The sequence below is a fragment of the Poecilia latipinna genome, unplaced genomic scaffold (assembly GCF_001443285.1).
Source record: "Poecilia latipinna isolate Pla-1442-1.1 unplaced genomic scaffold, P_latipinna-1.0 Scaffold142, whole genome shotgun sequence".
Classification (NCBI taxonomy): Eukaryota; Metazoa; Chordata; class Actinopteri; order Cyprinodontiformes; family Poeciliidae; genus Poecilia; species Poecilia latipinna.
The window spans coordinates 316,670-333,175 of NW_015112758.1; the positions used below are offsets into that span (position 1 = coordinate 316,670).

Below are 16,506 nucleotides of genomic sequence, written 5' to 3' on the forward strand. Positions count from 1 at the left end.
CCCCCCCCCCCCCCCCCCCCCCCCCCCCCCCCCCGCGCCCCGCCGTCCGCGGGCGGAGGGGGGGGGGGGGGGGGGGGGGGATTGGGCCTCCATCTCTGTCGGGTTCAGTGGAGCCAAACACAGTCAGCCACCTCCAGATCCAAACCTCCCTGCTGCTGCAGGAACACGTCATGTGAACCAGAAGCCACACACACACACACACACACACACACACACACACACACACACACAGGCTCATGGTCTCCGTCATGTTGAGATTTTTACTGCAGCAGAGTTTCGCTCTGATCTGCTGACTGAACCATGAAGGAGAACCGTAAAGATCAGAGCTGCAGGCGGAGATCAACTTCCTGTAGAAACAGGAAGTTGATCTGTTAGATGGCTCTACTGCTGTAAACTGCAAAACTTTACTGAGTAAGAGAAGACGAGATCTGAGTCCAAGTGAAGATCAGGATGGATGGATAATTGGTTGGATGGTTTTCCAGACTTTTCCAGACCCTGTAGAAACTCAGCTCCCTGCTTTGAAATCCTGGAAAATCCTTGAACTGAACCGTTTTCCCTTCAAGGTTTGAGTTGTGTAAATTCTGTAGTTTCCTGCTGTGTTTCCTCCAGTCCCAGTTAGTCAGGTTTTCCTCCCAGTAGATCAGACCGAACTGATCAGAACTCCTGGTTCTGGTTCTGGTTCTGGTTCTGGTGAAGCTCGGGTCTCTGACATGTTTTCTACAGATTCTCTGTTTCTCTCCCATCAGGTTTCAGTTCATCAGTTTAGATCGAAGCGTTTATCTCAGATTTCTGATGTTTGTTGGTTTTCTGTCATTTCAGGGTTCAACGAAATCCTCAAAGAGCGTGGAGTCACGGAGACGACCGTCCAGGTGGGTTTGCTCTCAGTCTGACGGACAGTTTCACTCGTCTCATCAGTCTGTTCAACAAATAGTGGTAAAAATGGAGAAATAAAGATCAGGAAGCAATGTTTGATGGAATAAAGTTGTTGACTTCAGACACTTTGCAGCGATTGTTTTTCCAAAACCTACTTGTGACAAATCGAGAAACTTTTTACAAAAAGGAGCTAGTGATCGCTTAGCAACGTTTTAAGAAAAAAACAAAACAAAATGAAAACTGAGAAAAGTTTCTAGATTTCAGTCTTTCAACAAAGTGACTAGCAATAAATCTGGCGACTTTTTCAAAACAGCAGCTTACAAACCGGAGAGGCGACGCACATCAGAAATGAATCACACATGCAAAGTTTAGTAACGCTAACAATCAATGCTAGCAAGGCTGCTACTCCACCTCCTGACTCGCCACCAGGGGGCGAGTTGGTTTTATACCAGAATGTGGGGCTGAGTGACGCTGGAACCAGTAAGAAAATCCAACTGCAGTACCAACATTCAACCCAATGAGGGCAGCACTGAGACCTGTTTAGGTTAAATATTGCAGAATTAAACAAGATGGAACCGTCAGGGACAAATTTAGACATTGGACCTGTAAAAAAAGGTTTAGGTTTTGTTACTCTGTTGAGTTCTGTCAGATTAATTCAAACTAAACGACCCGGTTAGTCAGTTCTGGTTCTCTTCTCCTCTGACTCGTGTAACTGACCCGATCTGACTCCCAGCCGTCCCTTCAGAATCCTTCCCTTCATCACATGATGAACTTGTGAGGCACTCACATTTCTCTGAATCCCCTCTCGCTGTGCGGCCGCACGGTGCGTCAGCGATCAGCTGCAGGAAGTGACTGATGTCGCCGTGGATTCAGTGTTTATGCTGCAGGCTCTGCCTTCTCCATATTAGGATGTTTGAGGTGAAGGAATGTGAGCGAGCGGCAGCGCTGCTAACATCTGATCTGTGCCGTCTGCCTGCAGGAGCGCGAGTCTCCTCCAGGCGCTGGACGAAGGCTACGAGCTGGACCTGATCTACATCACAGAGCGGATCATCTCCGTGTCGTTCCCCAGCAGCGTGGAGGAGCAGAGCTACGCCGCCAACCTGAGGGAGGTGGCCTCCATGCTGCGCTCCAAACACGGACACAGCTACCTGGTACCAGAACTCACTCATGTGCTTCAGCTTCATGTCCAGCTGCCATCATGAACGGTTCCTGTCCAAACTCGACCAGTGGAAACATTTTCTGAGACTCGGCTAACGCTAAAGTCCAGCAAACTACACCTTTACGTTTGTGATGGTAGAAGGAAGAAAGGCTTTTTCCAAGCAGCAGTTAGCCTGTAGGTAGCATCTGATGGTTGTCATGGAGATCCACGCCACTAGTTCATTAACATTTGGAGACGTTTACACCTTCTGCTAATTGCAGAGCTAATTTTTAGCTTAGCGCTTTAGCATTTACATAACCAACCAGGAGAGTTATTTCAAGAAATGCTTGCAAAAATTCACATTTCGGAATCGTTTTGAGGGGCCTCATCACGTTTTCCTTGTGACACATGGCAGCACTTTAGCATTAGCTTCTGGTAAAGCCATGTTCATGTAGTGCTTTAGCATTATGTGCTTTAGCATTATCTTAAACTAAACTAAGCAGATGCTTTTGATTTTTTTAAGGATTTTAACAAAACTAGGATATAAAAAATCTAAACTTAACTAAATTAGTTTGTCTCTCTAATGTGTCAAAACTCCTCCGTTAATATTTTCTTTGTTTATGTTCAGCTCTTCAACCTCAGTGAGAAGCGTTATGACATCAGTCAGCTCAATCCGAAGGTGAGTTTCTGCTCTCCACTCGTCTCTCCCACATCCTGATTGCTCTTCATCTTATCCTCCTCTTCCTCCCTCCCAGGTGTTGGACTTCGGCTGGCCTGACCACCACGCTCCGGCTCTGGATAAGATCTGCAGCATCTGTAAGGCCATGGACACGTGGCTGAGCGCGGACAGCCACAACGTGGTGGTGATCCACAACAAGGTGAGGCTGGGCTGGGTGCAGTTCCCTCTGCAGACAGCAGGGGGTGCTGGGGACTGCTCTCTGGGGCTCCAGCTGCAGCTCTGTGCTGATGCCCGTCCTGGTGGAACAGGGCGGGGTGTTTGTTTGGGTCAGGTTCCACTCGCAGGCTTAGGAAACACAATCAGAACCGTCATCATGGCTGCTCGGCTTTATTTACTCTTTCGCCCTCAACAGTGCCATAAAATCTCAACTTGACCAATATTTCCCTGTTGTTGCTTCACGTTAAACTTTTGTGGCGAGCCGCACTCATCTGGCGCCAATAAAAACGACATCCAAGAGCAATTACCGAGCTGATGCCCCAAAATCTCAGAACGCCTGGATGTTTTCCTGTCAGACTCGCCGCGCTCCTCGTTTTCAGGCTGCGTTCCCACTGGGAGGTTGCCATGACGACTGCAGCTTTTTTTTATTATTATTATTTTGCTCTAAAAGTTGGGAAATGTAGGTTGGAGGAACCGGGCCATGTCGGGTTTCAGCAGATCAACAAATCATTTCCACTGCCTCAGCGCGGTTCGAGCAGCTGCAGTTTATAAGGCAGAAACGCTTTGAGTCGCCGCGATCTGCTGCAGAGAGAAACGGGAGGAAATCACTCCAACTGATCTGCTGCAGAGAGAAACGGGAGGAAATCACTCCAACTGATGCCGGAAACCAGAGAAAACAGCAGGCAGGAATCCCTTCAAACCGCTTCACATGTCATAAAATCCGTCCATCGCCTGTTTTCAGGTTTTAGGTTCAGAAACCTCTTGGCTGAAAAAGTTAAGAAGTGATTTTAAATTGGGGCGCTGTTGGACTGCGCTCTCTTTACTGATGCCTCTCTGGTCTGTTTTCAGGGGAACCGGGGCAGAACCGGCGTGGTGGTGGCAGCCTACATGCACTACAGCAACATATCTGCCAGGTGGGTCTCCGATCAGGCACCATGTTGATGACCGAGCAATGAGGAGCCAAACATGTGATGCTCTCAGTTCACACATCTTCCTCAGGAGCAGCAAACACTGAGATACGCTCCATATAATTATGAGCAGAAAGCAGCAAGTTAGCTAAAACTGTCTCTGCATCATAAGACTCGGATTATGCCAGACGGTCTCTGCTCTTTTTTTCATGGGTTTGTTTTTAGGATCAAACGGTAACAATCAGACGAACACATGATGTTTTCAGATCGCCTCCCTTCACAAGCTTCAGTTTCTGCCTTAATCTGATTATCCTGGAAGCTTTTCTGAAGCTGACAGTAAGCAGCCTGAGAGCCTTTATTAGCAGCAAGCTGCCCGAATGTGATGAATCTGATGGATTATGGGTAAATCAGATTTACAAATACAAGATGGACGCCTTAGAAACGGTAACGGTTGCTACGTTAGTCATGAAGGTGGTGGTGGTTACGGTAAGCGGCTCTGCAGACGTCCTAACCTGGCCTCTGTCTGCTGCAGCGCTGACCAGGCTCTGGACCGCTTCGCCATGAAGCGCTTCTACGAAGACAAAGTTCTTCCTGTGGGCCAGCCGTCTCAGAAAAGGTCAGTGACCCAATGACCATGTGATGTTGTTTGTTTACACGTCCAGCATGTAACTAGCTGTTGGATTAGGAACAATGACTGTAGATCATCTGTGATCTGTGGTTCTGGTTCTCTGATCCTACAGGTATGTGGAGTATTTCAGCGGCTTACTCTCCGGCCAGATCAAGATCAACAACAAACCGCTGTTCCTTCATCACGTCATCATGCACGGCATCCCAGACTTCGAGTCCAAAGGAGGTTGGTGTCCCATCCGGCTCTCCACCTGCGTCCGACGCCTCCAGCCGTTTTCTAACAGCTGTTTCTGCCGCAGGTTGCCGTCCCTTCCTGAAAATCTACCAGGCCATGCAGCCCGTCTACACATCTGGGATCTAGTAAGTCCTAGCAGACGCTCACACTCAAACGCTTTTACAAGATTCCAGGGATGGAGAACTCGTAAGGGCTGGATAATAAAGCCCCTGATTTTCCTTTATTGCCTAGTAGTATCGCCTCCTCTCTTGTATAGGAGGTACAGGATATTAATTTGTGACTAGAGAGCCAATGAAAGAGGCAGTCAGGCATCTGTGTGGACGCCCTCAGGGTTGTTCCTACATGAGGACCCTTCAGGGTTCCCACAGTCAGAGAGGAAGCAACTTCCTTTCAACCGAGGAGACGATTCAGCTCTTCTTCTATGGTAAGAAGAGCTGAAGAAACGCTTTGAACCGATGATTTGGGAATCTGCAGGGAGATTTCCCAACTTCTGTAAATCTCAGATCTTCACTGAGCTCCTTGGTCATTTCACACCCAACATGACTGTTAGGTTAGAAAACCTTCCAGACCTTTCTGCACCAGGTAGTCACTCCTGAAGAACAAATCGGCTCATATCCACCCAGGCAGTGGGATGGCGTTGGCTGTTTCCACCACCAGTAAGATGATGTCATCATCTGACATTTTGTCTTTTCTTCCTGCAGCAACGTTCAAGGCGACAGCCAGACCAGCATCTGCATCACCATTGAGCCTGGTCTTCTTCTGAAAGGAGACATCCTGGTAAGAACTGAGCCGATCCACAGAGCAGGTAGTGACTGGGAAGGAGTTCAGGGTTCCAACTGGTTCCAGTAAATGTCCAGAAACCTCTCAGGAACTTTCCTTGGGAATGTTTGGATCTAAATCAATAAATGTTTAGTCATGGGAAGCCATACATGTGATGTTTAATGAATAATAATATGTAAAAATATCAGTTAAAAGCCCAAATGTTCATATCTGTGTTCATATCCTCACTATGCATGGAATATATTTAGCTGGTCATTTCTTTAAACTTACCTTTCTGTTGTCCACAAGCTCAGATGTGCAGCTCAATATTTAGCTACTTTTAGCTTTTAACTTTTAGCTTGCTAGCTAAATATTTACTTTGAATCTTTATATTTAGTTTGAAACTGTGGCATTTAGAAATGAATGAATAACATGGTGAAATTATGGATTCCCTCTTTATGTTCTTATAAGCTAAATGACCCAAATTTCTGCTCACGTTTCCTGCAGTGTATTATCAGCCTGGCGGGCCACCAGGGTTTATTTGCGCCCCCACCAGGTTAAGCATTATTTGTTTATTTTAGGGTTTTTAAATGTTTGCCTTTAAGACTTTAGTTGGTATTGTTAACAGTGTCATCCAATAACATAACTACCTAGTGATATTTAAAATTTTCACTCCAAAACTCGGTGGGCTGCTGGATCCCGGCTCCAGCATCCGTACCGCCGGGCTCAGCAACGGAAACCTGCTGCTGTTAATACTTCACTCTGTAACTTTACAATGGAACCCCATAAAAACCTCTTCCTGACCAGAAACCCGTTTAAAATTCTATATTTTCCCCAGTAATGATCATTTCAGATCCCCTCAAAAGCGGCAGGCCCAGCAGGCAGAGTGAGTTCGGGTTCTGGGGAATCTTGTTGGTTTGTTCCCAACAGGACGGCCGAGGAAGAGCCGGCACCGTACGAACGCTCTGCAGCGGTTTATGGGGATTATTGACAGAAGCAGTAAAACGAGGGGACAGACTGCTGGCATGTTTATAGAGCCTCGTTAGCACACAATGTGTTTCTGGGAGCCGCGATGCAGCAGTGGGCCGCTGCGGACTGGGTTAACTCTGAGAACCGGTTCTTTAGGAGAACCGGTCCGGCAGTCGTGTTAGGGTCGCTGAAACCATAAAGTTCTCCATGAGCCGAGTCCTCCGGGTCCATCAGAACAACCACTCTGCGGTTCTGCTTCTGGCCACAGACCCAAACTCGTATCTCATCCCGTGTTTAAGGAGGACTAATGGATTCTACTGAATTAATGATCAGATGGAGCGCCGCCTGATGCTTCTTGTTGTGATTACAGGAACAGAGATGATGTCATCGTGGGCCGGGGGCCAACCCCCAGGGGCCCGGGGTCTCTGATTTAACTTTAGGATGGAAATTTATCCTGAACATTGATGCTGGTTCATTTTTAGGATGTACAAACTGAATGAATTTCTGCACATTTAGGTTAATTTCTTATTTCTAATGAACATGAAACGACCAAAGCAAAAATAGCTTCTGGTTTTCCATCCGGTAGAAAGCAGAGGGACTAAATTAATGCATCAAATCATCTATTAGCATTTAGATGATTTTTATTGAACTCGTTTGGTCACTGATGTGTTTAATGAGCAAGAAAAAAAATCTGATTTCTCAGTATTTGAGCTGCTGCTGGTCATCCAGGAGAAACTGGCTAATTACAAAACTGAATCCTGAAAAAGAATCGTTTGATGTTGTGGCTGAATCATTCCTGAATGTGAACACAGATCCAGATCTCGTGTTTATAGAGGAAACATGAAACAGGAAGAAGCTGCTTCTGGTTCAGAGCTGTTAGGATATAATAACCATGTTCCCTCAGGTTTCTAAAAGCACATTTGGAAAAATTTCATTTGTTCATATTTTTGTTTTTGGTTCCGTCCTGAGAGACACGTGAACATTTGGTTGTTTTAAATCGACCAGTTTTGTCTTTATTAAAGGTTTTCTTCCTGATCTGTCTGGAGCCAAATCTCTAGAAACAAGCATTATGCTGCCACTTCCATGCTTCAGCATAAGGATGATAACAGGGAGAGACAAACTTCATATTCCTTTAGATTTTCCAGATTTTCCAGACATGTTAAAAGAAGCTGCTTCTTCCACCAGAGAAAGTTTTCTTTGTCGAGTTTGCGGGTCGGTTCAGGGTTCTGGTGGTACCTCTGGACTCACTTCGAGGCTCTAATCCTGTATCCAGGGGTGTGCACAGACATTTTGGGGGCCTGGTGATCAAGTGGGGAAAAGGCCCCCCTGTGCGGCACATGAACCTGATTCAAACCATTAGCCACATGCTAACAAGCTTGAATCAAGCAACATTACATAAATGTGAGGGCTTGTTAATGTAGCCCCAATGCTACTTTGGGTCACAATATAAAAGACATTTAAAATATCGTTCTCAGAAGGATGCTTCCTTTGTCCAGAGGTTAAAGGTCATGTGCTCCAGCACCACATAGCGTCTCTGTGCTCATTCCTGCCAGCAGCTGTTAGAACCCAGACGGGCTCCTGGGTCAGGGTGCTGTAGCAGTCTGTGAACCATCCAGCGGTCTGAAGGTGACCTCTGTCTGCACTGTTTGACCTCCAGCTGAAGTGCTACCACAAACGCTACCGCAGCCCCTGCAGAGACGTGATATTCCGGGTCCAGTTCCACACCTGCGCCATCCATGACCTGGGAATCGTGTTTGGGAAGGACGAGCTGGATGAGACGTTTAAAGGTAACAGGGCGCTCCTCCTCTGGGTTTCACCTGTTTGATGTAGAAATGATTCATGCTTTAAAATGCTTCCTTTGTTCAGATGACAGGTTTCCAGAATATGGAAAAGTAGAGTTTATTTTCTCCTTTGGACCAGAGAAAATCCATGGTAAGCATCAGTGAGTTCGAACCCGTCTTTGAGTCCAAGCTTCTGATGTAAAGACATTCACGTCTTCTGCTCCTTCTCTTTGTACTTCTGGTCAAGGTATGGACCACCTGGAAAACGGGCCGACCGTCTCGGTTGACTACAACACCCAGGATCCTCTGATTCGCTGGGATTCCTATGAAAACTTCAACCAGCTCTGCGAGGACACCACAGATGGTGAGAACCAGAGTCTTTATTCGGTCTAAATATTCAAGAGGAGTAAATCTCTGCAAACATTGTTCAGGTGGAACAGGTGCTGGTTCTTCTGTGCCTCATTCTTACTGAGCGGAATGGGTCAGAACGGGTCGGAACGCTGTTTTATGACTCTCCTCCATGGGCTTTAACCAGTTCTTCCCCAGTCCACCAGATTTATCTCCAGTGGCAGACCCAGTGTGGTCCCTCCTCATTTTTGGAACCACCTCAGGGTTGGTACCGCCGGTCCAAGCTGGATACTGTGCACAGATGATTTGATTGGCAGCAGACCACATTCATTGATTGGCTCGTAGATTTATGCCAACCTCCCCACCATGAAACTGCAGTAGTTGGTGAGACGGCGAGTTGCAAATGGCTAACTCCAAGGTCAAACCTTGAGGTTTAAATTGTGGAGGAAGAGTTCATACAACGCCAACTGGACGGGCCAACCCGGACGAACAAGTAGACTGAGAGATTTTGGAGAAACTGGTTTGGGGACGCACACAATGACATCATCAGAGCGTCGACCACAGCTCCCACTCACACACTGGAGACACACCCAACTTGGCTATAACAGACATTAACCACTGAGAGTGAAGCCAGGGAGTGGAGAGGCCCAGTGAGAGAAGCTGGACTCTCACTTGGTGGGCAGATTAAACCCAAAACGCCAAACATCATCCTAGTGCGACAAGTGTGGCTGTCACAAGCAATGACGTCTTTCTGTCCATCAGTCCATGGACTGACTGACTGTTGTCGGTGTTGTGCGACGCCTGTAGCTCCGCCCTAACCGTACCGTTGTCCTGTGAACCTATAACTGAAGGAATGATGCAGAAACAGACAGAATGCTGAACCGCATCGACCCGTTCTGAAGGTATATAAACCTGTGGTTGGATCCAACTCGAAGGTCTAGTACAAGGACTGAGAGTTTTACTGACCGTCCAGTGATATTCAGTGATGTTGGACCTTTTAGTTTGTCTAAATAGATTTGTGTTTCATGGACTTGGAGTTTGGCTGTGGCTTGCTGTGTGGAGGTCGTCTCAGCGCTTGGGTTTTGTGCAGCCATCCGGTTCCTGTAGGACCAGACTGAGAGCTCGGTCCGCATTGGGACTCGATCCCACCAGGGTTGGGCTGGTTCTGTTCAGAGGCTACAGGTCTTGGTGCTGAGCAGTTGGATGAAGACAGATCCATCCGCTCTAGATGTCACAGTGTAAACATGTTTCTGTGTTTGACAGGACTGAGCTATAATTGGCACAAAGACCTCTGAACCAAAGCTGCTCTTGTTTTCTTGTGGGCCGAGACGGACCGAGACGGACCGTACCGTCCCGACGATCTGCTCTGCATCAAAAATATCCTCACTTCATAAACTTGTTGTGTTTTATTATGTCCTGAAAATCTCCCCACCCGGGTGTAAATAATGGGCCGACGGTGAAGGGAGACGGTTTTATGGCCCAAATCATCTGCGGTGAAATTATCACAACAGAGAAGCCAACCGGGCCCAGGAGACCCGGGTCTGCAGACATTCCTGGGCCGAGCCACAGGCATGGAGCGAGGTTTCCCCTGAGGCGGTCGCGGTCGCTCTGAGACCAGAGCGCCGCTTTCTGTGCCACCCAAAAAAGGAAGCGACGCCACGCCCTGAGCGGCACCGAGGAGCCGACCCGGACCGGCCCGCGCCGCTCAACAAAACACTCAAACAGGAAGTGTGTGTGTTATGGGAGGGGTCAGGCTGCTGTCCTCACATCCCCTCCCCCACCTGTTTTTATTAGGCTCCCAGTTAGTCAAAGGTCAGAGGTCATTTGGCTTCCCTTTATCACAGCTCATAAAGTGTTGCTCCCTGAAATAGATGTTGCTAAAATAGAGCAGGTGAAAGTCTCACCTCATTCTGTGGAGGTGTGTGTGTGTGTGTGTGTGTAATACCTTGTGGGGACGATTTTACTGACATATACTGCGTTGTGAGGACCGGAGCCTGGTCCCCACAAGGGGAAACCCTGTTTTAGGGTCAGGGGTCAGAGTTAGGGCTAAGGTATGAATTGAGTTTTGGTTGGTTAGGGTTAGGAAAAGGGTAAAGGTCAGGTTTAGGCTGTAGAAATGAATGGAAGTCAATGGAAAGTCCCCACAAAGATAGCCACGCAAACGTGTGTGTGTGTGTGTGTGTGTCACATCATCCTGAACTAGTGGGATCAAAACAAGACAAACACGTTTTTTAAAAACCAGCAGCCATTTTTATTTGAATAAATTTTATTGATTCTTCTTAAATTCTGTTTAAAAACTGAATTTAATTGATTTTATATTAAACTTTAATTTATTGCAGTTTTTACTGTAAGGTTTGAATTATATGTATATAAAATATGAGACTGAACTGGCTGCATGTTGTGATGATGTGTAGCAGAACCGTTTGGATCTACTTCAGACTCATGAACAGAACCAGTCTGACCCGGAACCATCAGCCGTCAGTCAAAAACCATCTGTTTCACACGGTTCTGCTCAAACACTGAGCTTCTGGTGTTTCTGCTGAAAATTCTGCCAGAGCTACACAGAGATGCTTCAGATCCAAGCAGATTCATGTGGCAGCATGGCCTAGTCAAAGTTCAGAACTAAATTCGATTGAGCGTCTGTGGAAGACTCAAAAATTGATGTTGGACAAGTTAATGAATAATGGAGAGAGGTTTCAGCTGCAGTTTGTCGGTCTGAGTTCGTCCTTCCAGATGACTTTCGGTGGATTCCTGTCAGAGCCGTGAACACTCAGCGTCTCACAGACACAAACATGCTGGATAGTTTCTGTTCTTCCCTTGTTTATCAGAGTTTGGAGGCAGGTTGTCGTGTTTTTGTTTTTCCTCGGCTGCAGGATCAAACCCAGCTGGTTTTTATTCCCCGGTTCGGCTGCGCCTGCCGCTGCTCTGAGGAGCTGCAGGAGTTAACGCAGACTCCTGGTCCAGCGACGCAGCGGGGCGGCGACTCTGTGCTGCTCTGCTTCAGACTGCTGTCTGCAGCCCAGGGTTCGGCTGTGCTGCTGTTTTTCTGTGACGCTGCGGGGAGAAAAGCTGGGAGGACATGTGAGTCGGACCCTCTGGACGCAGCGGAGCCACAGCCTCTGATTCTCCAAGTAACATCAACTTATGCATTATCCTGCTGTCTGGATGTTTTAACTGTGTGAATGTCGATGTTGGTCCGGGGCTTCTGTCCGTTTTGTCTTGATATTTTGATCATTTCTGGGATCTTCCTGGAATGACGGAGGAGAAAAACCTCCAGAGGCTTCAGTCGGCTGCAGTTTACAGTTTGAGTTTCAGTGATTTGGAGACACATCAGCCCTGAAGGTTCAGATGTTCTCAGCTGTGGTCAGGTTAACTGAGGTTCTGGTACCAGAGACTTTCTTGCAGCAGTAACGTCTCCAGGACCAGCTCAGACCTAAAGTGGCCTTGATTTCTCTGTAAACAGATTTTCTCCTGCCACAAAGTTGCTGTTTCACCTCTTCTAGCAATTCCTCGATGACCTCATGCATGGTCGCTCCGGGTCGTGGTTGTTTTCCCGGTCCGTCTGTCCGGTTACAGTCCAAGCAGCAGAACTGGGATTCAGGAAGTCGAACTGAAACTTTGAGTCCAGAAGGATTCAGGTTTGGAGTGAATTAAAGAAAGACGCTGCCAGGACTTTGTTTTCAGCTGTAATGTGAAGCTTGTTTGCGGTTTAAGGTGGATAAGAAGCAGCTGGATCTTTGAAAAGATCTATAACTGAGACTTTAAAATCAACTTCATTCATCTTTACCATTTTGTAGCGATTGATCTGTAAAAAAACAATTTAAACTGGATTTGACCCGGATGTAAGTGATGCACGGCAAACTAAACAGCTAGATTCCCAACATCGGTCATCAGTTACATTTAAATGTTTATTTGATTGAAATTGTTAAAAGAAAAGCGGATAAAGTTAAAATGAGATGTTTTTTTTAACTAATGTTCCAAAAGGAAAACATGAAAAGAAGAACTGGGCCGAAAGCAGAACCCTGAGGAACTCCTACAGGTCATGGCTCAGGACCTGATTCATGGCTGGTTGAAAAGCAGCGTATGAACCGTGTAAAGTGTGAAGACGAAGCTGACCCATTCCCACCGCCGGGTGACCTTCAGTGGTTCGCTGAAGGTCACGTTCCATCAAGGAATAAAACCCAAACCTGACAGTTTGAGACACTTGTTGTTAACCTTCATCTGAAAGTTTCCCTGAGGTTTGTTGGGGCCGGTTTGTCAGGGTCGGTTTGTCGGGGCCGGTCAGTTTGTCAGGGTCGGTTTGTTGGGGCCGGTTTGTCAGGGTCGGTTTGTTGGGGCCGGTTTGTCAGGGTCGGTTTGTCGGGGCCGGTCGGCGCTGACGTCTCAGCCTTTGTGTTGGCAACAGGCTGCCACGCTATCGGCCCCAGTCTGGTCCCAGGCTTTGGCAGATTATTCTGCTTTGACTCCAAACAGCTCTGGTTGCGTAACGACCAAGATGGAGAACTAAAGGTCCTCTAGTCCAGGCTGCGTCGGACACAGAGACAACAAGTGCCTTGTGCTGTGGAGTGTCCCTGTTTGGATCATGAAGGGGCCACAGAGGCAGAGGGCCTCTGCAGGGCGACCGGGGATACGGAGCTTTGTTAACAACCAAATGCTTTGTTTAAGGACTTCCAGGAGAATTAATGGTGTATCTGCCTGTTTTCTTGGTCTGTGAGCTGCAGAGCGGTGCTGGTTATCTGCTGCCCATTATGTGTCTGAATGAATGGGAGGTCTGTTATCGTCTAATGGAAACAGCTTTATTCCAGCTGTTAGCAGTCAACAGCACAGCTTTATACAGCTGATTCGGCTGAACGAGCCAAACACGACCAAGGATGTCATTAATTATGGGCCTTTATCCATCTGGAAAAAACCATACATGGACAGAGTTATGAGGAAGGAAAACGAGGTTACAGCAGATGATGCAACCCCCGATATCCGTACGTTAGCTGCTTCCTTCTGGCCAAAGCTGCTGCCTTCCTCTAACTGCAAATGATTAAACTAGTAAAAAGGTGCCATTAGTTACTGGAAAACTCAAACTTCTTTTCTGTTAATGTAATTGTACATGTATGCTGCTGTCTTTTCATGAAAAATTCTCCTGACATTTTCAGAAATCAATTTCCCTATCACTATCTTTCTAGCTAGCTAGCCATATTTATACGCACTTTAAAACATCGAGACTAGCAAAGGTGTTTAACAGAAATCATAAAAGCATCTAATACAAATCTTTCCCCCCTGACTCCCTTTCGTCTTGTTGCTAAGCACGTTCCTTGTGTTTGTTAGCTAGCTAGCTAGCTAGCAATGTCAGTTTCCAAAAGAATCTGAAACGTTTGAAGCCAAATTAAGAGCATGAACCACCATCCTTTGGTTTCCAGTCGTGCTCCCAGCATTCCCAAAAACAACATGAACACATGACTTCTGTGGTTCTGCTGCCTTATTTATTGTCCTCCGGCCCGTGGGACCTGTTAGTGTGGCTCGTTTATCTTCCTGAACAGGCCCGCTCTCAGCCGAGCTGTGAGACAACGAGGCCTCGGCTTCTCTATGAACTCATTCTGGTTCCACTGGGAAACTCGCTTTGCTCTGGTTACCGTCTGTCTTTTGATACTCCCACCACTCCTGGTCCTTGTCATAACACGATACTCCTCATTCCACATGGAGCCATGTTTTATTATCACGGCACGTCCTACATCGGAAGCTGGTCACATTAGATTTTGGTTTATTGTTTCATTCTCATCAATAGTCTTTTGAACCAACGTGGGGGAAAAGTAATCACCCCAAAACCCAAAAGAACCCAAAAAGATTGAGATTGAGGTCAAGAACTGATGAACAGAGTCAGAGGATGTTGAGTCGTTTCCTCCAGTGGTTCCTGGAGCAGCGCCCCCACAGGTGAGGAGGGGAACAGGTTGCTCAGAGGATTTAGTTGGTTTGACACGGAGCAGTGAGAAACGGAACCGCAGAACCAAACCAAAGTCTACCAGACTAACAGGTGTGGAAACGCTGCTGTATCTTTGTCTTAATGTGGCCACCAGGTGGGGCTGTTTTCACTCTGGTGCTACATGTCAATGTGGAGGGTTTTAGCTGTTGCTACTTTATTTGTGGTTGCTGTAAAAGTGCTGACATCATGATTGAAAATCAATTACTTTGCTTCTTCCATTTTCTTGTCCTGTATTTTCCAGTCCTAAACACTTTGCACTTCCAGATATCGACTCACCGCGACTTCTGATGAATATTTGATGAGCTGCAACATGCTTACTGCGACCAGTGTTTTGGGGATAAAAGGGCTATGCACTTTGCCGGTTTCACTGGATTCAGCTATGCTTTACTGCATATTGTTGCAGATCTTGTGGAAGTATTTCCAAACCCTCTGTATTACTGTAAGTAAGAATCACTGAGCTCTGGCTTACAGTAAAGGCAGCCTTTGTTGGCAAATCAATGGTTCAGCCATTACCTTTATCCAAATACGGCCGCAGACTAAACTTACATACGATTACAGCATCATGCGCGGCCTCTGGGGCGTATTAAATGTAAATACATGTAGCACTATTCTGGTCCTGCTGAGTCGCCGTGGGGAACATTCCCAGAACGTGTTTCATGATTGCTTTTTATTAATGCAGTGCTTCAAACGCAGAGAGGGACCAACAGGAGCTGCACACATGTGTGTTTGTGTATGGACGCCGCAGGAGTAACATGCTATTTCCGTTGTAACGAGGTATCTACTGCCACTGGGGTCGGAGGCCAAAGTTCAAAGATGAAGAGGTCAAACAGTTGCACCATATGGCTCACAGAACCTTAAAATATCTGGCACCACCTAAATGCGCCTTAGATTACATCTGTAAAAAGTTTATCAGCTGTTGTTCTTGTTGAGGATCTGAGAATGATCAGAAATCAGCTTCTGTTTCCCTCCAGCTCAGCACATGCTCCGTCTTATCACATGGACGGCTCAGTCAAAGGTTATTTGTAGAGGCTTATGTGGATTCATTTCAAGCAAATGAAAACAGCAGCAGACGCATCAACATAAATAGTCGTTCGGATCGCAGACGAAAGTGTAAAGTGACGGATTAGATGTCCTGTAGTACAAGAGGAGATGCTGCTCGTTCGTCACATCCGTTTAAGGACGGATGACTAAAGTCCTGGAATCGTTTGTCAGGGGAAAAACAGAGGCGTGGTAAAAATGTTTTTCATATTGTTATGGACTCTTTACCCATAAACCTGCTTTGAATTGGTGTAAAATATGATTATGAATTTAAAAATCTGTTATCCAGAGGTTGGAGTCTTCTAACAAAATACAGTAAAGGGTCTGAATGGTTCATATCTCCAAACAGTTCAGAAAGAATGATTCTTTGAACAGAAACAGTTGGCGGTTCTCGTTCTTCTGTTCGGCCTGCAGCAGGGCGGAGTTCCTCCGGCTCTCAGCTTGTTAAATCTCATGTTGGATCAGGTTCCTCTTTCCATTACAGTCGTGCTTTTAACTCCAGCAGGAGAACTGAGCAGCATCCAGGAGAACAGCTTCTGGATTATTTCATTTATTAGTATAATAAAGGCCTTTTGCAGAAGGATGTGTGTGTAATAAAGTTGGATGAGGCTCCATCAAACCCCGTTCTGAGGAATTCGGTGGCCCCTCAGCCTCCACCTACACACACCATCACACACACTGTTGTGACAGACCTCCCACATGCCCAAACAGAACAGGGGCAGCCTGTGGAGCAGCCTGCAGCACCGGCAGCTCCAGCTCAGACACAAAGTGGCTCCGCAGAGGGAGGAGCAGCCAGGAGCCGCTCTGCTGATCCCCCACGGCCTGGGGCTCCGCCGCAGGGCTTTCCCTCCTTAGCTGGGGGATGAAGGTTGTCTGTCGCTCACACAGGTAGGAGACCTGCTGGCTTCCTGCTGTTTCCCTGCAGCGCAGCGTCGAGGTAGTGAGTCTGGAAGTGTTGACTACA

At 46.9% G+C, this 16,506-nt stretch overlaps 1 protein-coding gene across 15 annotated transcripts in view; it reads left to right on the forward strand.

The window, feature by feature from the left end:
- tns1b (tensin 1b) overlaps window positions 1-16,506 on the forward strand; it is a 140,282-nt gene that overhangs the window by 102,531 nt on the left and 21,245 nt on the right. For 12 of the 15 annotated variants that reach the window (XM_015029063.1, XM_015029057.1, XM_015029062.1 and 9 more), the window contains 12 exons: window positions 820-869; window positions 1,853-2,024; window positions 2,640-2,690; window positions 2,767-2,889; window positions 3,756-3,820; window positions 4,347-4,430; window positions 4,555-4,667; window positions 4,741-4,801; window positions 5,378-5,453; window positions 8,062-8,191; window positions 8,271-8,336; window positions 8,427-8,549. In XM_015029063.1, coding sequence (XP_014884549.1) covers window positions 820-869; window positions 1,853-2,024; window positions 2,640-2,690; window positions 2,767-2,889; window positions 3,756-3,820; window positions 4,347-4,430; window positions 4,555-4,667; window positions 4,741-4,801; window positions 5,378-5,453; window positions 8,062-8,191; window positions 8,271-8,336; window positions 8,427-8,549 — 1,114 coding nt within the window. The remainder of the gene's footprint in view (window positions 1-819; window positions 870-1,852; window positions 2,025-2,639; window positions 2,691-2,766; window positions 2,890-3,755; window positions 3,821-4,346; window positions 4,431-4,554; window positions 4,668-4,740; window positions 4,802-5,377; window positions 5,454-8,061; window positions 8,192-8,270; window positions 8,337-8,426; window positions 8,550-16,506) is intronic. The other 3 variants (XM_015029058.1, XM_015029070.1, XM_015029072.1) reach the window with 1 other exon arrangement.